The sequence below is a fragment of the Eptatretus burgeri genome, chromosome 6, assembly GCF_056783735.1.
Source record: "Eptatretus burgeri isolate ZD-2024b chromosome 6, Ebu_testis_v1, whole genome shotgun sequence".
NCBI lineage: Eukaryota > Metazoa > Chordata > Myxini > Myxiniformes > Myxinidae > Eptatretus > Eptatretus burgeri.
Window position 1 is genome coordinate 276,811 of NC_140966.1, and position 22,325 is coordinate 299,135.

The 22,325-nt window shown below is 41.4% G+C and overlaps 1 protein-coding gene across 2 annotated transcripts in view; it reads left to right on the forward strand.

The window, feature by feature from the left end:
* Positions 1-285: 285 nt before the first annotated feature.
* Positions 286-22,325, forward strand: part of LOC147024109 (uncharacterized) — a 282,987-nt gene continuing 260,947 nt past the window's right edge. For both annotated transcript variants that reach the window (XR_015058872.1, XM_085883692.1), the window contains exons 1-8: positions 286-349; positions 6,398-6,578; positions 6,826-7,008; positions 7,115-7,245; positions 12,598-12,759; positions 12,859-13,039; positions 18,965-19,176; positions 19,299-19,490. Coding sequence is in view for 1 of the 2 variants with exons in the window: in XM_085883692.1 (XP_085739818.1) it covers positions 320-349; positions 6,398-6,578; positions 6,826-7,008; positions 7,115-7,245; positions 12,598-12,759; positions 12,859-13,039; positions 18,965-19,176; positions 19,299-19,490 (1,272 nt within the window). In the remaining variant the exon portion in view is untranslated. The remainder of the gene's footprint in view (positions 350-6,397; positions 6,579-6,825; positions 7,009-7,114; positions 7,246-12,597; positions 12,760-12,858; positions 13,040-18,964; positions 19,177-19,298; positions 19,491-22,325) is intronic.

The following is a 22,325-nucleotide window of genomic DNA, read 5'->3' on the forward strand; positions in this document are numbered from 1 at the left end:
TTTTACAACTAAAATGGCTGTCGGTTGGCTATCTTTGATCTTTTCTCGAAAAAAAAACAAGAAGATATGCTTATGTATACCGTTATGTATCATCAATCATTATTTTGCAAAGTTTGAACAAAATCAGTCGATCCATATCCGAGATATGGCTGTGGACGGACGTATGCACAGATGCATAGACAGACGCATGAGACCCAGTCTGTCAGCCACCATTTCAGACTAAGTCCAATGGGGGCTAATTAATATGAGATCTCTGCTTGCACTATTTTCAGGTGATGTTCATAATTATGCACAAAAGAAAACAGCAGATTTGGCGGTTATGTTGGATGAAGATGCATACTTTATGAAGGTTCGTTTTTGATGTCATGATTTCGCAAAACACTTTCACTTGATGAAGCCCTCTCTATTTTTCTTTCTTTCTGCTGCTGGTACCACATCTCACCCCACCATTCATACTTACCTTCCCCTTGACTCCACTCTGTTGGACTTTCTTTAATATACATCACAGCATGTGTGTACAACAATGTTTTTGTGTTCATTCTGATAACTGACATATCAACCATGCTGTGATGATACTTCCCACATGATTTGCAGAACTACAACATTGATGATGCAACACTTGTTTCCCAATTAATCTTTTCCAGGTTATGGAATTTCCCACAGGGATAAAGTGACAACATCAGATAATTCCCTCTTTTTTTTTTCACTGGTTCACACCCACAATTCTAAGACATGGTTCTCACAATATACAAACCACATCCAATGTCAATACTTTCTATAAAACGATATTGTAAACTATATTCCACAATTAATATTTCCATCCTTATTAATATATATGTATATGTATATATATATATATATATATATATATATATATATATATATATATATGTATGTGTATATGTATATATGTATGTGTATATGTATATATGTATGTATGTATGTATATATATATATATATATATATATATATATGTATATATATATATATGTATGTATGTATGTGTATATATACGTATGTATGTATGTATGTGTATATATACGTATGTATGTGTATATATATGTATTTATATATACGTATGTATATATATATATATATATATATATATATATATATGTATATGTATGTATGTATGTATATATATATATATATATGTATATATATATATATATATATATATATATATATATATATATATATATATATATATATATATATATATATATATATACATACATATATATACAACCTGACCATTGTCAGGTCAGGTTCGATCTGTGACCTGCTACAGGTACCATGTAAACCTGTACTAACCTGTTCCATGGTCGGGTTGTCGGTGACTAAACCGTCTCCCCCACCAGGTTTTCTGGTGAGGAGGGTGTTTGGATATGGACACCCAGCAGGATTAAAAACAAAACCTGTCAAAGGGCGGAGGAGCTCCTTGTGAGCCAACGGCCATCCATATCTAGTGCCCAACTGTGTCTGCGGACGTCCTCCTGCAGTTGGGTCACTTCTTATTAGGAGGTTGGTGGCAGGATTTGCACTCCGGCCACCGTAAAACCCTTCATTCCGCAAAACGCAAAAACGCAAAAAAATCTGAAAACCCACTCCGTGGGAGTACCTCCTGCGCAGCTTCCCTTCGCAGGGCAGCTCACCGGATGACGGGATTGGGGCAAAGCCTTCGGGACCCCCAATCTTTGATAGAAGGGAAACCACGGGGTAACATCCCTGGGTCAGATTGTGGGAGAGTGTGTCGGAGTGGTGCTGAGGTGTCGTCCACCAGACGGCGGTCTCCTTGGGTTAACCTGAGGCGGTCCCTTCGGGTGGGTGCCTGGAATGTCCTATCCCTAAGAGAGGATGATCACCTGTCTCTGTTATCATCTGAGCTCAAGCGTTTGGACATCGGGATTGCAGCTCTCTCTGAGGTTCGGAGACCGGATTGCGGCGAGATAATGGTGGGTGGTTACACCTACTATTGGTCTGGTCGCTCTGATGGTTACCATATCCAAGGAGTTGCTGTAGCTGTGTCCAATAAGCTGACCCCAATGATAATTGAGGTAACACCGGTCAACGAGCGTATTATGAGATTAAGGATTCGTCACTCCTTAGGTGTCATTTCCCTGGTCTCTGTTTATGCTCCGACTGAGGCGAGTGATCTCACCGTGAAGGATGCATTCTACGCCACACTCGAGTCTGTGGTTGATCAGTGCCCCAGATGAGATACACTTCTAGTCTTGGGGGATTTCAATGCATCGACTGGAACTGATAGGGAGGGTTATGAGGTGTGTGTTGGTCCCCATTGGTCAGGAACTATGAACCAGAATGGCACTAAGTTCCTTGACTTTGCAAGAAGTCATGGACTTAGGGTGGCTGGTTCATGGTTTCAGCATCCACAAACTCATCGCTGGACTTGGTATTCCAACGCTGGCGGTGTGGCAAAGGAGATTGACCATGTCCTCATTGACGGTCGTTGGAGGATGATCCAGAACTGCAGGGTCTACCAGAGTGCTCAGTTCCTCAATACTGACCACAGGCTTGTTGTAGCAACTCTAAAGCTGCACCTTAAATCCTGGAGAATGGTACCATCCCAGCCGAGGCTGGATGTTGCCAAGCTCAGGGATGAGAGAGTAGCTGAGGAGTTTGCGAACAGGCTGAGTGGACACTTGGGGGGTCTGGGTGCTTTGGGGGGTCCTGAAGAGTTGTGGAGCGCCTTCAAGACCACCGTCCTTGATGTTGCCGGTGGATGCCTTGGAGCTCACCGCAGGGCAAAGAAGAATTTTGTCTCTCAAGGGACACTGGATACCATTGACCAGAGTCGCAGGGCCAGGCTGAATGGCAGAGCTGAGCTGTTCAGGGAGCTGTGGCGTAAAACTGTACGTGCACTGAGGGTGGACAAGGAGGCCTATGTGCGAGGAATCTGTGAGGGGGTAGAGCATCACCTGTGGACAGGTGATTCTCGTCTCGCTTACAGGGGAATTCCCGCATTACGTTCATCCAAGCCCATCCCTCGGAGCACTACAGTTCGAGCAGAGAGTGGTAGGCTCTTGACAGAGGAGTCTGAAGTGAAGGCCCGCTGGGCCGGTTACTTTGAGCGGTTGTACCAGGCTGATCCCCCAACTGTCGAGTTGGACGTCAAGGGTGTTACAATCCCTGTTGCTGACCCTCGAATCAACTGTGGTCCACCTACGCTTGTGGAAACACGGGCTGCGGTGAACCAGTTGAAACACTGCAAAGCTCCAGGGATCTGTGGCATCCATGCCAAACTTCTCAAGGCTGGTGGAAATGCTGCACTCGTGTCGTTGCATGCAGTTTTGTGCTCTGCCTGGAACACAGGCATCATCCCAACTGACTGGAAGAGGGGCCTTGTTGTCCCCCTCTGGAAAGGGAAGGGTGATCGCCAAGACTGCAACAACTACCGAGGTGTGACGCTGCTCTCAGTGCCGGGCAAGGTCTTTGCTCGGATAATTCTCGATAGGGTTCGCCACCATCTGCTTGAGCACCAGCGTCCAGAGCAGTCAGGCTTTACACCAAAGAGGTCAACGATTGACCGTATCCTTGCACTTCGTGTCCTCACCGAACGCAGACGAGAGTTTCGGCAGGGGCTGCTTGCAGCCTATGTTGATCTCTGTAAAGCGTTCGATTCAGTGAATCGGGATGTCCTCTGGAGGATTCTTGGTCTTCGTGGGGTGCCACCAAAACTGATCGATCTGATGTCTGAACTCTACTCTGGTACTGAGAGTGCTGTGAAGTGTGGTGGTACCATCTCTGACTTATTTCCAGTTGTTACTGGAGTTCGTCAGGGATGTGTACTTGCCCCCACACTTTTCAGCACTTGTATGGACTGGATTCTAGGGAGGATGTCGGAGAGATCAAGTTGCGGTGCGTCATTTGGGAATGTCAAGATCTCGGACCTTGACTTTGCAGATGATGCAGTCATCTTTGCGGAGACTTTAGACATCCTCTTGGGGGCCCTCGAGGTGCTGAATGAGGAGTTGGAGCCGTTGGGATTATGGGTTTCTTGGGTCAAAACTAAGATCCAGGCTTTCGGTGACATCTTGGATGCTGCTGTCCTGTCTGTGTCTGTTTGTGGTGAGGATGTTGAGGTCGTGGAGAGATTCACTTACCTTGGCAGTGATATTCATGTCTCTGCTGGCTGCGAGTCAGAGGTCAATAGACGTCTGGGTCGGGCCTGGGGAGTCATGGATTCACTGGATCATGGGGTGTGACGCTGCCGGTACCTGTGCGGGAGGACGAAAGTCCGAGTCTTCATGTCCTTGGTACTTCCAGTCTTGCTCTATGGGTGCGAGACCTGGACTCTGACCAAGGATCTGAGACGGAGACTTAATTCCTTTGGTACCAGGTCTCTTCGGAGAATCCTTGGCTATCGCTGGTCGGATTTTGTGTCCAACGAGCGGTTGCTGAGAGAGACTCGGATGAGATTTGTTACCTGCATAGTCCATGAGCGTCAGTTGCGGCTGTATGGACATGTGGCTCGTTTTCCTGACGCTGATCCTGCTCACCAGATTCTCTCAGCGAGGGAGTCTCATGAGTGGAGGAGGTCAGTGGGTCGACCACATGCCTCATGGTTGCAACAGGTTGACCATCATCTCAAGGAGATGGGGATGGGCCTGGCATCTGCCTGGGGGATGGCCAGACGGAGGCCCCTGGAGTACCGGCGGAAAGTGGACGCAGCGACGTGCTGTTCTGGCACATGCTCCCATACCTGACCTGATGTGTATATATACATATATATATATATATATATATATATATATATATATATATATATATATATATATATATATATTTCTTCTTCTTCTTCTTTCAGCTGCTCCCGTTAGGGGTCGCCACAGCGGATCATCCGTATGATCCGCATAGAGATTTGGCACATGTTTTACGCCGGATGCCCTTCCTGACGCAACCCTGGTCGCCTCTTAGGACACAGGGATATGGTACACCTATTTTAACCAGGGTATACACCGGCCCAGTATACTGGTACTCATTTCGCCGACCTCGGAAGGATGACAGGCTGAGTCAACCCCCTGGTGTATTAATTCAGTGGCTCAACGGGGTTTGAACTCAGGACCTTTTGGATCCCAAGCCGCTGCCCGAACCACTGCGCCAACACCAGGCTTATATACATACATATATATATGTATGTATATATTTATATATATATGTATATATATATATGTATATATGTATATATATATATGTATGTATGTATATATATATATATATATATATATATATATATATATATATATATATATATATATATTTTCTCCAATATGATACCTACCCTCTCTGCTACCTTGCAAAATATTTTGTGCCACTTTGTGGCTGATTCTGCCTGATGCATGCAGTTGTCGTACAATGTGACAGGAAGTCCACTGCTCCATATTTGTCTGTTGACCTGGTTAAAAATAAGGAACTAGAACATGTCCAGCAATGTAACCTTCTGTCCAACATCCTCACTTCAATCATTGAACAAATATTGATGGGCAAACCCTTCAGTCTACTTCAAGAAGCAACCTCAAGCTCATGTCTAGATTTTTCATCTCCTTCATTAAACTATTCATTGCAGTATCTCTTAATACTTGTAATAGCTTCATACCAGCCTACAGGGTCAGACACAGCCTTGAAATGATTTGTTGAGAGGTCTTTTCTTAGGCTTTCCCAGTTTTAACAGAGTGCATGGTGTTTATACCCACTGTATTATATAGTATTCCAACTGTTTATGGACTGAAGTTCCTTATCATATATTTTACCTGGAAGTAGTGGAGTCTCCGGTCCTAGGACTCATTGATGTCTAAGCAGGAGGCTGAGGCAGAGCACTTTAATATTTTCATGAACTTTCCCCCTCCCGCAAATGAACTTTCCCCCTCCCCCTTTTTGTCTTTATTCCATTCAAGTGCCACTGGTCACACACATTTACCCAGTAACCCACTCCTCTTTGTTATCCTCCTTAGGTCTATTTTCTATGCTCACCTACAATCCTTTGTCATCCCCCTCGCCCCCCACCATATCTTATTTTGTCTATGGAATGAGTTTATCCTCTTCTTCTCTTTTTTCCACTCCTTTAAAATAGCAGCCATCTGATGTTATCACCATCTCATTCTTTCAACCTTACCTGCCCATCATCTTACATTTTGTTATTAATCCTGCCCCCATTTTTTCTGCCAGCTGCCTAATCTTTTCACTGATATTTTCTGTCTCTATGTCATTTTTCAAACTGGCCCTTCCTCCTTATAATAACTAATTGTTGACCTTTTCCCCTTTCTCATCTTGCTCTTTCATGAGCTTCAATCTCTGCATGGAAACGAATTGATTTTCTTTGAATGAACAGTTATATTGCCTTGCTAATATGACATAAATTGTTTTTGTTTAACATAGGGAGTTATCCTGTCAACTATCAAAGATGAGTACACGAGATTGAAGTGCCTTGCCAAGTTACAGTTCAGCCCCAAGTCACCTCCATTAATGCTTTTGGCCAATTATACCCACATACCAGGAAAGCGCCTGGTCATCGTGAGCTCCCTAGAGAACATATTCGATGAACCAGCTTCTCTGAAAGGTGGGTGAGCAACAATACCCACTTTTGACATAGCAGTGGGCATTGTGTAGCCGAAGGAAGATTTGACATTGTACTGAAAATGGAGCATGGGCAAGGTGAGATTTTGGGAAAGTGAGAATAGGTGACAAAGGGTGCAGTAGGAAAGGTAGGCGACAACTCACATAATAAAAAGAGTTGAGGGTTGAGTTCGGGCAGAGTCTTAGCAGGAGATGTTATTTAATGCACATGTCCCTCTCTTATCTGGCAGTTAAACTTCAGCAAGACAAAAAAACAGGAAGTCGGGCACGACGTTCTCCAAGTAATACTGAACATTACTCTGGTGAGATGAACATCAATGTGCCAAATGTTTTTGGCACGGAGACCAAAGGATATTTACAGCAACACCGACAACTTTGGACTTCTGGTCTCAGAATCAAGTATGGATTATTTGGTAAGCAAATTTTATATAACATGTCAATAACACTGAAAAAAAATTCAACAATTTATTGTGTTGCTCACTCTTTTACACTAAATTGTATTTTTATTTATTTATTAAGGAGAAGCAAAAAATCTTCCACATGAGTGTCAGATGGAGGAAAAGTTGAAACTAGGTCTGTTGAGTCAGCCACCGAATCTGCTATTGAAACACAACTTCTATTGCAGTCAAAAGCAAGACATCTCCCACAAGGTAAAATAATGCACGAAAGAAACCCGCTACGCTACTGTCAACTTAACCCTGCTCTTCCATGAGCCTCGCAAATGTAGAGGAAAAAACAGTTGTTGAGTAAAAGATGTTAAAATATCGAATCCTCACTTTCAATTATGATTGAATGTAATACGGTACATCACAATCATCATCACAATAGAGTTTCACTTCTTTTTAAAATTTTGCTGTCATGCCAATTTATTCAGGAAAGAAACATTTTATAAGAGTTTTAGAAAAATAATACCACACTTTGGAGACACGTCGTATGCACGCTGGTAGAATGAAAAGTCAAGAAATACTCACTGATTGTCAGGCTTTATCAGCCCCCCCCCCCCCAAGCAAAATTTATTTAATAAACTACAATAATTCAAGGTGAATACCAATCAAATTTTTTTAAGAAAGAAAGAAATATAAATATACCCATATATGCAAAGTTTTTCTTGTATATTACGAACTGTTGCAAATCTTTCATTTGTTAAGACACAATACATCATTATGTCAGGGGTAAATGTACTGCAGAGTTTGTGTGATTACAACCCAATGGATAACTTTATCAATTTTAAATGCTTCATTGTGTCATTAAAAATGTTGTTCGCATATTTTGCGCTGTAGATTTTGTGCTATAAGGACACTGCTGTGATTCGTCCCACACCCTCTCTGCTTCTCCAATGTCCCACCTCCTCTCTGCTTCTCCAGCATCCCACCCCCTCCAGGCTCACCTTATGCCCCATTCCACATCCACCCCTCCCCCTCTCCATGCTCCCTCAACTCCTCCCCTCTTTCCTACTCGTGCCAACTGCACCTCCTCCCCCATCCCCAACTCTATTGACCTCAAACATCCAAGATCTTCATTCAAATTTGACAGATCTCTCAATCCAAGCTGCCCCTGATAAACCCGATATTATTGGCCAAACAGAATCCTTCCTCCAACAGGATATCCCCAAATTCCTCTGTGCCTCTTCCCGAAGATTGTCTTTTCCGGTTGAATGGGTGCATAATCAGAATACTACTTCAGTGATGGAGTTGCAGTTTATGTCAAGAGCGTCATTTCCCACTGTCTGTGTACTACCCTTCGCTCTCCTAACCGCCAGGAGTACCTTTGGTTGCACTTTTCCATTTGCAAATTAACACCTCTTGCTTGTCTGTGGGCTGTACCACCCTTCTAACAGCAATACTTCCATTTACATCTCCTCTCTGCCAACAAGGACTATCTTATAACCACCCACCCTAAATCTTTCTTCCTCATATGTGGGGATTTCAACTGTTACCATGCCATTTGGCTGGGTGTTGGTACCTCTTCAACTAGCCTTGGCATTGCAGTTGAGGACTTCTGTGACTCCATGGGCCTCACCAAATCAGTATACTTTCTGACCTGGATTTCTCTCGGTGGCATGTCCTCCATTTGTGACTTCATAATGATGAATTTCCGACTAATGTCTCCTGTTCCTCTCCTGCTCCAAATGGTTAATCTGACACTGTGATTGTGAGATTCAACATCTCTTTGGCTATTGTCAGGGAGCTGCCTCAATACTGCCGACTGCAGGCTGTCTGATCATTCAAGACTGGTCCTTCATTTCCACCTCTCCTGATATAAATACTTCCTGGGAATCCTTTCACACAAACTTGCTTTACCTTATGTGCATATTTATACCATCTTGTCTGCAGTTATCATACTCATTCTTTCGCCCCTGGCACACAGCATCCTTTGGCGAGGCAGTTGCCTTCAAACAACTAGCTTTCTCTTCCTGGAAGGCAAATCTGACTGACAGCAACCTCAGATAATTTCACAATGTCTGGAACAAGTGTGTGTCCACTCTCAGGAAAGCCAGAAAACGACATCTGGTGAACCTCAAGGCTGAACTCTCAAACCTGTCTCCTAGTTCTTCAAATATGTGGTGGTGCTTTGTCACTGTCAAATATGTCTTTGTCAAATGGTGCTTTGTTAAATATGTCTGTCTCTGTTATATGCTCCCCCTCCATCCTTTCCCTCACTTGAAATGGCAGCACAGCTGACTGCTCGTGAAGAGGCCGAATACCTCAATTCTGTGTATTCTTCCAGATATTGTGTACCCAACTCCTCACTCTCGCCCGATACCCACTCTACCCTCTCATACCCAACTGCTCCATGGGTCCTGTGTTATGCACACCCGAGAAGGTGGAGAGGTTTCTGGAAAACGTCGACTCTGATTCTGCAACAGGCCCAGACAACATCAGTGCATGTGTCCTAAAAACCTGCTCTGCTGCTCTTGCTCATCCTCTTTCTGCTCTGTTCTCTCAATTATTCTCTCTGGGTAAATTTCTGTCTGCTTGGAAGTTAGTCAACATTATTGCAATACACAAACATGGTGCTAAAACGGATCCTCTCAACCACAGGCCCATGGGCCTGCTTCCAATTACAAGCATTGCATTTGACAACAAATCCTTACTTTTCTACAATGGCCTGATCTCAGATCATCAGTTTGGTTTCAGACCCACTCATTATATCCTGGACATGTTGCTTCTACTCTTCCAACAATGGATGGAAGCCATCAATGTCAGACATTAAATCAGGGCTGTCTCTCTTGACATATCTCGAGCATTTTATGCAGTCTGGCACCCCACTGTGATCTCAAAATTATCTGTTTATGACATCATTGGCCACCTCCTCTCATTCCACCCTCCACTCCTGCAGTCACCATGTACAGTAGTTCTTAATGGGATCCTCTCATCCCCTCTCACAGTCAAGGTTGCAGTACCCCCAACACAGTCTTTTGGGCCCAGTCTTGTTCCTCATCTTCATCATTGATCTTTCTAATTACCTGGAAAATTTTGTATATCTCTTTGCTGATGATTCTATCCTCTGCTGCAGCATCTCTTATCTTTCAGACAGGCAGGTAGCAGCCACTTTCCTCTCGGCAGTCCTTAATTGAATCAGGAGCTGGTCCAACACTTGGAATATGTTTTTCAACCCAGAAAATCCCACACACTCACTCACCCTGTCTCTCTGAAAGGACTGTCTGACAAACCCTCCCATCTACTTCCTAAAGAAACCACTTGAAGAGGTTGAGTCACTCATATTTTGAGGACTCACGATCAGCCATGATATTTATTGGGGCAGACCATTTTTCCAAGATGGTCTCCAAAGCCAGCCATCAACTGGGCATCCTCAGTCATAATAGATCTTTCCTTTGTCAATCTGAACTTTTGACAATCTGCAAGGCCTTCATCCCCAACTCGATGGAGTACTGCTCTCCCTTTTAGGCTGGCACCTCTCGCACCTTGCCTTTCTTCATACCATTGAATGCTCTGGGATCTGGTGACAAAGCTGAGTGTTTCGGCCTGTTACTGTCGCATTGCAGACAGGTTGGTAGCCCCTGTATTCTAACACCTCCTTTTTGGTCCTGCATCCTCGGCCCTCTCTTGGCTCTTTCCCTCCCAGGTTTCTACCAGCTGCACATCGTCTGCAAGTAAGCCTCTTCTTGTTAAACTTCCAAAATCCAGGCTCAATACTCACCTCCACTCAATTTTTCCTCTTTTCTCTCACCTGTGGAACCAACTTCTCCAGTCTGTTCAGTCCCATTTTTCCCTCCAGGGCTTCAAGACAGCTGTTCACCACAACCTCAAGTCATCCCCCATCTATAATCGTGCCCACTTTTATCCCAAATGACCCCATTCCCAAGCACTCCCCCTTTTCCAGGTTATTGTGATCCCTCCTCTCCTCTCCATAGCCTCGTTTTGTTTGTTAGTTGTCAGTTCATTTGTTCCTTTTCTGTTTCATCCATGCTTTCCCCTTCTTTCTGTGTGTTCAGCATGTTTGTAGCTTCTTCACCAATGTGTCCTACTCCCCCTCACTTTGATTTCACTCTCTCACCTCCATTTTGCTGTTGATGTATTCCCCCTTTCCATTTTGTTCCATTCACTTATGCTCTCGCTTTTCCATGAGCCATGACAATATATACAAAAATAAAAATGCAGGAAGAAGTCCTGGCAGGTGTACTGCTGCCCTTTGAAGACTGACTCTACAATGCTTTTTGGTTAGTATTTCTTTGAGCTAGGTTTTGTTGGAATGAAATTTGAGCAGCTTTTGTGAAGATGAGTCAGAGTGCAATTAGATCTGGTGGAAGTGTATATAACTGAGAACGATTTGTAAAGAGGTCATCCTCACCTTGTCTTCAAGACATTTGGAGTGAGGTGGGAACTGGTACATTTTCCCATGGATCAGAATTCCAGAAGGGACCCAGAAATGAAATTGCATTTGTTGATAATAACTGTATTGTTTAACTAAATAATAATTCCTGAATTTATACAATGTAACTGCTTGATTTGGCTGCTATTTCAAGTTCAACCTCCCACTATCTCCTTCATTTCTCTATCTGACATAGATCAATCCTCCAAAACCTCCCAATAAATCATGCGTATGCAACTAAAATGTGGCAGAATAAGAATAATTGAAAAGTACTGAGAATCTGATTGGTGTTGGTGCATGTTAAAAAGAAAATGAAAAGCAGCTGAGTGAAAAATTTTTGCTTCAAAATGCTCAAATATACAGCACATTTTCAACAGAATTAACTCTGCCTGTCATCCTTTCGAGGTTGGGTTGACTCAGCTTGTCATCATTCCGAGATCAGCGAAATGAGTACCAGTGTGTACTGGCAATAGGGGCATTGCATCACGGCAGAGCCGCGTCCTCAGCCGATGATTTTACCCGCAGCCTTGTGCTGCATATGAAGGAGGAGGAGAGGCTTATTCTAATTATTTATCTTGCACATGAGATCCTGTAGTTATAAATAGCATTCCAAAACAAAATGTTAAAATATTGAAGAAAGCATTTATGTGATTGTTTGCAAAGGTAAACAAATTTATCAATGTATTGAGATAAATTTGTTTAACTTTTACAGAATTCTTTAAAATTGGTGCCTGCCCACTTTTGTGCTCCCAGGTCTATTGCTTTATTGCTTTTTAGCAATTGTTAAAATCTTACATCTCTGTCATTGATTAATCACTTTGCAACTTTACAAATTTAAGCAATCTTTTCAGACAGCATAATCCACACAATTATGATGATATTGTAAAACAAATTGCAAGTCCACTGGAATTATTTTCAAATGTACATTGCAATGTCATGAATACAAATTAAAATGTAGTCAGTGCATAATCCTGGATGCTGGTATTCATTGTTCTATAATTCAAGGTCGAATAATTTTCGTTCAGAAACGTGGTTTCTTAACATTTTGATTGCTCTTCATTTCAAACATGTTTTAACTTTAATATGCAGACATATAAAAAAAAGTTTTAGATTAAGATTTGGCTTGACTATGTTGCTTTTGATACATTTCTATTTTCATAATTTTCAAGCTTAACATTCAGCATTACACCAAAAGGATCAGCACCTCTACTAAAATGGAGTTCAGCTCTGGAGAGAAGTGGAAAGAGAAAGGAAACAAACACCGCCTGTTTTTCAATCAAAAATTCAAAAATCGAACCAGCTTTAATGGAGATACAGATTACATTATACAGGTAAGATTATATGAAGCTTTGTCAATAATAAACAAATGTAACCTCAAGAAATTGAGTATTGGTGTATTAAAAAAATATTGTGAAATTTTATTTTTCCAGTGGCACCTGCATTATCCACCAAGAAATCTGGATGTTCACACCTCACTGAAGCATGCTCATGCCCTGGGAAATTCATACAGCATTAACACATCTATAAAAGTTGTTTTCAATTCCAAGCATGTGTTCAATGCATCACTGCAAGTGTATGAGATGTCTGCAAATCCAATGTGGTTCTGGAATGGTAATTATTGAAACTGACACTTTATATCAGCAAAGTTGTTAATTTTTCAAAATATTCTCACGATTAATTGTGCTTTAACTCATCCAAGTTTACTTTTGATGCTTTTTACTTTTATGTACATATAAAATCAATAAAAAGCTTTATTGCTGTAACTCAGATGACCATAACCAAAATGCCCAACTAATAACTTGATATCAGTAAAATTTAAAGCAAGACACACAGTATGGTGTTTTTTTTTGTGATTGTCATCCTTTGTGACATTCATATGGTAATTCCTTGCTTTACGGAAGGATTACGTTCTGCAAATTATTTCTGTGAGGTGAATTTCCGTAAATCAAAACCAATTTTCCCATATATTCCCATTATATCAGTGGAGATATGTTTCTACAGAACAAAATCTTAACTGTAGTATGTAACAAATACACTTCATAAGGCAACAGAATCTATAACAATACTCTGTACATTAATTTATACTCTTAACTATTACTGTAATATTGTGTATGTGTTCGGGAGTGAAATCCCAACCATGTAAGTTCCCTCCGGTATTGAGCGGAAGGGGATGCGAGGGGGTGGGGGAAGGGGTGCTCTTTATAAACCATCCATACATAATTTTATAGCTAGGACACCCATGCATCTGATGATAACACTTAAGAATGTGAGAAAGCAAAACTTTAAAATTATTTACTTCATGGATCCTAATGTGCATTTATTTAATTATTCACGATATAGAGAATTAATAAACAGATGTTTGGTACTACAGAACTTCAATATGGATACAAACAAACATGACATAATAGTGACCGAAGCTTTTCTTGCTGCATTCTTCAGGGTAAGATTGCAGCAAGTGAAGGAGGAAATGAAGGCGTGTGCTTATATACGCAAGTCTCTATAAGGTAGACACTGATTGGTTCAACCGTGATGATGTCACGCTTAATCCGAACGCCCATTGGTCGACTCATCATCTTCACCTCGAGCTTCCATTGGCTGGAGCAGAGTTCGCCAATGGTTGATGTTTGCAGCCGCATCCTGGAGAGAGAGGGGATGGGTTTCCCCTAAGGTCCATTCACCATTTGTTCCCGTACTTCCCTTGATTATGATCCAATATTATGTCATCAAAAGGAATTTGTACGGTCTCTGTCTCTTTCAGCATCGAAACTTTCAAGTCAGTACGGTAACAAATTGTGAATGGGACTTGGGGGAAACCCATCCACCCTCTCTCTCCAGGATGCGGTTGCAAACATCAATCATTGATGAACTCTACTCCAGCCAATGGGAGCTTCAGGTGAAGATGATGAGTCTACCAATGGGTGTTCGGATTAACTGTGACGCCATTAGAATTGAACCAATCAGTGTCTACCTTATAGAGACTTGCGTATAGAAGCACGCTCCTTCACTTCCTCCTTCACTTGCTGCGATCTTACCCTGAAGAGTGCAGCATGAAAAGCTTCGGTCACTATTATGTTGTATTTGTTTGTATCCATATATAGAGAATTGTTAATACTTCAAACATTCTCCAATTTAAACCCAAATGGTGACATAAGTTGTTAAATTTGGAACATTGTGAAGCATGGGTTCCAAGAGTCAAATGTTATATCAAATGTCGAAAATCTGTACGGCAATACAAATACAGTATGTATGGTACAACTAATTTGTTGCAAAATCTATCCTGAGGACACCTATAATAAGCAAGTTGACTTGAAGTGCATATACTGGACTGTATACTTTTTCCCTTGGGTTGTGTAGTGTATGTAGAACATATGAAGAGAGAAAAAAAGTTTTTAGACTCAAATTTCTGTTGTGAATTTTGCTTTCCATTAGATGAATTTTACTCAGTACTTCTTCGTTTGCATGATAGTAAATTTCCGTAAGGTGAATTTCATTAATTCGGGAGATTACCTTATATGCCAAGTGATGTTGAGTGAGTGGTTTTGGGTGCACAAACTGCAGAGTTATTTAATTACTTCTATGATAAGTTATAGTTTGACCTTTATTTGAAGAAATATGCTTTCTCCTTTGTTACTTTGTTTGGTATCTTCATTAATTATATCAGGAAGTCGGCTCGACTTCTAATTGTATTGCTGTATTATCTGTTTTTTTTTTCCTGGGATATAACTGATGAGTAAAGGGTTAATTAATTTTGCTGCTGTGAATATAATATAAACAATTACATATTAGTTTAGCCAGTCAATAAAAATATACAACTCATTTCAACACAATAATAATAAGAATGCTGTACATTTAAAAGGATGCTCCAGAGGGAGCACACTTACCTTTGAACTGTTTCGTTCTGAGATATGGCAGAATGTCTCAAGTCAGAGTTTGCCTCCAAATCTGGTATTCCCAACATATTTTTTTCTCTCCACATTTTATCTACTTCATACCCACTTTACGTTGAACTTTCTCTCCTCACTGCAGAAGGTCAGGGAAAGTCTTGCTCGCTTTTTTTTGTATACCAAGTCGAGGCTCGTGCAATAGCTAATACACAGAAAGGTATAACGGGGTAGGAGAGGGAAGCACAAAATCGTGGGGAACAAAGACAATAGGATATCTGTGGAAGAGAGAGAAATGGAGTGGGGCACACATGGTAAACACGATGGTACCACTGGGACTCTCATGAAGGAGAACAGCGAATTTGAAGGAGATTAATGGGGGTAGTAAAAATCAAGATTTTGGATGGGGGAAGATATGAGATAGTGGTGAACAGCTGTTTTGAAGACCTGGAGGGAGGAGTGGGATTGAAATGAGTGTGGAAGTTTGTTCCAGAGGCAGGAAAAAAGAGGAATGAAAGAGTAAAGGTGAACAATGATTCTTGATTTTGGCAGTTTCACCGGAAGGGGTTTTTTGGCGGATCTTGAGTGCCTTGAGGAAATATAGGCGGGACAGATAGGGGGAGGCATGGCTGGAGAGGAGACAGGAGAAGACAGAAAGACCACCAACCTGCCTCTGGTGAGAGAGTGAGAGACCCAAAAATTCAGCTTCATCGTGGAAGATACCATTGATCCTAAAAGCCTTGGTTTCTACAGCGTGAAGTCGAGCTAGGTGTTAGGAACTAGGTGTGAGCTTACATCCACACGGCATCAGTGCCCATATACTTAAATCCTGTGCTGTTGCTCTTGCTTCTGCTCTATCTGCTCTCTTCAGCCTGTCATTTTCCTTTAGCTGTCTACCATCTGCCTGGAAATCAGCAAAGATCACAATGTTCCAAAAGAAGGGAGTAAAAACAGTTCCTTTCATCTACAGACCAATGATAACAAGTAGTCAGGAACCTTAGTTGCATCCAATTATAAGTTGTGAGGAAATTCATTACTGCTGCTGATATCAAGTCCTGCCTGTTTTCAAACAACCTGAGTAATATTGAATATTTGAATTAAAAAAGATTTAAAATAAAATGCATGGCAGAACAATAAACTCGGAGATTTACTTGGAAATCAAGCAATCGGCTCAGAAAAAGTTTGTTTCATTTCAATAAACAAAGCAAAAAATTAATTAATCAGTAGTATTTCCTATTAACATAATAAAGTTAATTAATTAACATTGTTAGTTTGTAAAGTGTATAAAAACATGTAATTATCATGAATGATCGGGGAAGCTTGATCCTATCTCACAGGACGATAAACATAAGGTGGTTCAGGGCTAGCAATTTTACTATAATCCAGTAGAAGAATAAGAAGTACTTTTATAATGTTTGGTGTGAGCAGGTAGCACCAAATGAAGACTTGGGGAATGACAGCAATCAAATGTGCTTCCTGCTTTCACTTATGTGAAAGAAAGACCTAGTGGGGTGTCATCGATTCAGAAGAATCATGCATTTGGTGAAATGAGAATGAAATTTGGCATCGTTGAAGAGAAATATGAGGAGAGCGATTTTATAGTGCCAAGGAAAAGATTATCTGAGCATATTTTTTCATAGGAAACATACCTGTCTTAGCACTTTGCCATTTAGCATCCAGTTATTTAATTAAGACCGTTCCTTCAATCACAATCCAAAGCAGTGGTCGATCTTTGGATGTGAATCGGATGCAACTCCACATCGGGATTAAAGACATGTTGGCTATATTCAGCAAATTTTTTGTAAATCCAATGGGTCATATTGGAAGAGAAACAGAACATACACTTAACAATTCAAAATTGTGATTAGAACTACCTCCGCACAATGGCCACGGATCTGTAAGAAATGAATAAAGGTCTGGGAATGGCAAGGAAATACTATTACTATTACAACAACTACTACTACTAATCTGCATACCCATTTAAGAGGTGTAGCGACCAACTTGTGGGTTGACCCTTTTCACTCCATTCCCTTGGTACAGGGGGAATGTGAGGGCAGGGCAAGAATTTTGGAAAAAAAATTTGGCCATAGTGCAGGCAATTACTCACCTACTCTTCGTAAAGTACACTGTGGGATCTTCAACATCCACCAACTAATGCTGGCAGACGGCTTAACATACATCTGAGAAACGGCAGAAACTGTACATATTTAATTAATCTCACAAGGAAATAACAAAAGAAGGAATTAACAGCGAGCATACATATGAAGGAAATATGGAAGGACTGACACATTCCTGGTGGGAGGATGATAGCAGTGCTGGAAACCATGTGGTTAATCCTCTGGCGCACCAGGACGGGCAAGATGAGCTTTTCCATGGTGCCACAACTCTGTCTCTACACATGATTAATGTTTGCATTTCGTTGGCTGGGCTTCTGAGAGGGAGGAATTGTGTTGGAGAGTGAGATAGGTGAGGTGGGGGTGGGGGGGTAGGGTGAAGAGAGATGAGGGGGGGGAGAGATAGAGATAGGAGGAGAGAATATACATATCACAAAAGAGGGGTTCCTACACCTTGTCATCTACATGACATAATTAATGCATTATAACGATAGAAATGCATTCCTCTGCGACTCATCCAAGCTGCTTTCTCTTCCTGCATTTGCACTACTTAAGCACTAGTCCAAACACTCACTGCAAACATAATAAATTGATTGCCCCTTGTATTGATAGGCCGTTGCTAATATTTACATATTAATTTTTCCAAGTAGTAGTAGTAGTAGTAGTAGTAGTAGTAGTAGTAGTAGTAGTAGTAGTACTAGTAGTCATAGTCGTAGTCGTAGTCGTCATAAAGACAGCTCAGAGATAATGTGCTAGCTTTTCAGCTGCATAGTCCAAGTTTGATTCCCTACCCAAGTGTTTTGGTGGTAGGGAGTTTTGGGTGGTCGCAAGACGACCCTTATTCTCAGTTTTACCGTCTGTCCGTATGTTTGTTTGTATGTAATGGACAGCTCTGGAGGCCAGAGGATCAACCAATTTTGATGAAACTTGGCAGGTAGGTTCATACCAGGATCTAGTTGTATGCTTTTGAGCACCGGTGCTATGGACACCACCGTTGCCTAGTAAGGGGACTTTGAAATTTTTGAAAAATCCTCAAAAACGTATTTTTTCAAAATCAAAAATCGGCTTCCAGGCTTTTATGCGCACTATAATCAACATCTTTGTCAAAAAATTTCAGCCCGATCTGTCAAGAACTGTATGACTAGTATGTAATTATGTAGCGACCACCCATGTCGCCTACCGGCTTGTCAGTTTGTTTTTTTTGCATGAGTGAGTGCCCCATCTGTCAGGTGCCATATTTAGCTGAACTTCTGTCTGCCAGTATTAGTTGTTGGTGGCTGTTAAATATCCCACTGTGTCTTTCACAAAGAGTAGACCATTGTGTGCAGTAACCTGGCAAAATTCATAATTCCTGCCCTCACTATTACCACTGCAAAGGTAAAAGCAAACTACTTCATGTATTCTTTGCCTTGGTATTGCTATGGCAGCTCCATTATCCTTCTAACGACGAGCGATAAAGGTAGTAGCAGTAACAACGGCAACAGTAATATCAGCAAGTGGATGCAATGATGATAATGATGTTTGCACCTTTGTCTATGCAGGTACTTTGAGACTCGACTCTCCATGGCTCAATACAAAGGGTTATCTCAAATTGAAACACAAGGAGGAGGAGGTTTTCTCGAGTTACTCACACTTGCACATAGAGAGCTCACAAGTGATTTCGGATTATGAAATAAACACCATTCTTAAAAACGTGGAGGGTGTGAAGGAAATATTACTGGATTGTAAAACACCCAAGAAGACGCTTTTGAAGGTAATGAAAATAATTAATTAACCAGCAATAAACACATCAAACAAAGATGCTCATTATGACCCATTGTTTTATGAACCAATGGGCGGTTCACAATATTATTATGCAATTGTTTTGTTCTACAGATGCATTCCAAAACAAAAGTGGATGAAGATGTTTCATTGCTCAAGAGTCAAAACAAGCTCGTAACATGGTGTACCCATCCTTTGACTGTTGACTTTATGATGCAAAATTATCCAATAAAAAAGCTCCTCTTGTCTGTCAAGCACCCAGAAGTTCAAAGTAATGTGCTGGCTCGATACTTTGATGCAGATAATGTAAGTGAAAATTTTGTGTGTTATACAGAGTGCAATGTGTTGCAACACATTTGTATGATCATGTAAAAATGTGACATTGGGGGAATATGAACAGTGTAGATGTTATTCGTTTATTTATTATTTAATTAAGAAAACTGGTAGAATTTTATTGGATTTTACATGACTTCATTGTATAAATATACTTGAGTAACATGCCTGGTGTTCGCTTAGTGGTTAGGGTGGCGGCTTGGGATCCTAGGGTCCTGAGTTAAAGCGCTGTTGGCCGCTGAATTAAAATACACCAGGAGGTTGACTCAGCCTGTCATCCTTCTGAGGTCGGCAAAATGAGCACCAGTGTACTGGTAAGGGGGACACTGCATCAGTGGCATAGCCATGTCCCAACCAATGATGCAACCAGCAGCCACAGGCTGCACTCGATAGAGAGAGACTTGAGTAACATGCCTGGTGTTGGCTTAGTGGTTAGGGTAGCGGCTTGGGATCCTGGGGTCCTGAGTTCAAGTCCTGTTGGCCGCTGAATTAAAATACACCATGAGGTTGACTCAGCCTGTCATCCTTCTGAGGTCGGCAAAGTGAGCACCAGTGTACTGGTAAGGGGGACACTGCATCAGTGGCATAGCCATGTCCCAACCAATGATGCAACCAGCAGCCACGGGCTGCATTCGATAGAGAGAGAGAGAGACTTGAGTAACATGTAAATTTTACTTTGCAATGTCGCCTGGGATATCACGTTATTACTTTGTGTTGATCTCACTAATTTTAAGTGATACTAGATGACCCGTGAACCCGTGGGTTCCCGTTGTAACAGTGGTTGATGAAAAAAACCATTTCAATAAAAAAAAAGATAGCTCCAGCGAACTATACCGTTGAGGTTGTTTGCATTGATCAAATTCTCTTGAAGAGTACTTGACTGAATCGGGAATTGATTTTTTAAATAATTTTATTTCGTTGCCCGATTTGAATGAAACTTGATACTGCACACCTCAGGACAATGGTGAGTTAGGTGGCCCTAAATTTTTTGCGCTATCGTGTACCGTTTTGGCTGTATTTCGGGAACATACATACATACAAACAAGATGAGAGTTTTAGTAGTATATAGAAGATATATATTCATATTGGTTGTTCACATAGTTTGTGTTATCCTGACTGAAAATGATGTGCAGTACACAGGAAATATTGCATGTTCTTTTTGATATGATTTTCATAATATTGACAGAGATACTTTCTTTACAAACCTGACTGTGACATCTGAGAATGTTATCATTAATATTCACACAGAAATATGGCCAGAATTGACCGTCTTGAAATGTTATCTGCTGGTAAACAACTTTGCAGTGTTGCTGTGATCAAGCTAATCTTCCTGTTCTGTAGTGTGAGAGGATTTGTTTCACTCATTTACATCTCAGGCAAATGTTTATTGTATGTGGATAATGGTTTGCAATATGATCACTCACTACAATTTAGGTAATACAGGGTGTTCCAAAAAGACCCGTACAACTTTGGTTGTTAATATATTTAGAACTACAAATGATACAATGATACCCTTTGTTTTTTTATATGATACAGAAAGTCGTAAAATTTTGTGCACTGCATCAACACGCTTCAACGTGAGCTGCGTTTGTCATGCGCAGAACATCATGGCGGTATACAAGTTATTGCCATATTCAGCTCAGCATGTTTGCGTCCACCAGTGTGGATGCAGCTGTGATCCGAGAACGAAGATCCTGCAGGTTACCACCTTGGTGTTGTGGACATCTTTGACAAACCCGCACAGAAAAAAATTCCAGGGGGGTTTTGTCTGCTGATTATGGGGGCCAGGCGGTTGGTCCGTCTTGGCCAATCCACCATCCTGGAAATTTTTCATTCAGAATGGCTTGAATGACGAAGGCCCAATGAGGGGGAGCGCCGTCCTGTTAAAAATGATTTCGGGTTGCAGGTCTTCAATCTTGGGAAGGCGAATCCTTCCAACATGTCCATGTAAATTGTTGAAGTCACTGTATCCTCCACAAAGAAAAACGAACCCACCAAGTGGTCATGCATGGAGAAGGCCACACCACACATAGACTTTTCAATTGTCAAGTATATGCTCAATGACCATGTGGGGGTTTTCAAAACCCGAGATCCTCACATTTTGCTAGTTGACTTTCCCCGAGACATGAAAGCAAGCTTCGTCTGTGAACATGACCTTTTTCAGGTATTCTTCATCATCCTCTATGTGACTTTGCATTTCCAAGGCAAACACCTTGTGTTTGGGTCCATCATTTGGTTTTTGTTCCTGCAGAATCTGCACCTTGTAGGCATAAAGGTTCAGCCTTTTTTGTAAAATCCTGTGTACAGTGGTGGTTGGTAGTCCCAGTTCACTGGATGCACATTGGCTTGATTTTCTGGGATTTTGTTGAAATGTGGGACTGGGACATGCACTCGTTGAAATCTGGCACATGCACTCGTTCAACGTCTGCTGTACTTGTGTTTGATCCACCAGTACTTTTCTGTTTCTGACAACTTCCAGTTGCCTTAAACATCTTGTACCACTCTCTGATACTTGTCCACGAAGGCGGATTCCTTCCATACCTTGTACGGAAATTACGCTGAACTTGCAATTCAGATCTTGTCTCGATGAACCATTCGACGCACTGAGCTTTCTCCTGTGGAAACTACCAGTTTCTCCTGTATCACATGAAACCACCAGCCCTGAAAATAAAGAAAACTTTATGAGTTTCTGTATCATATAAAACAAAGGGTATCATTGTATCATTTGTTAATGTGATGCTAAATATATTAACAACCAAAGTTGGTGAGGTCTTTTTGGAACACACTGTAGTTTACAGAGCAGCTCTG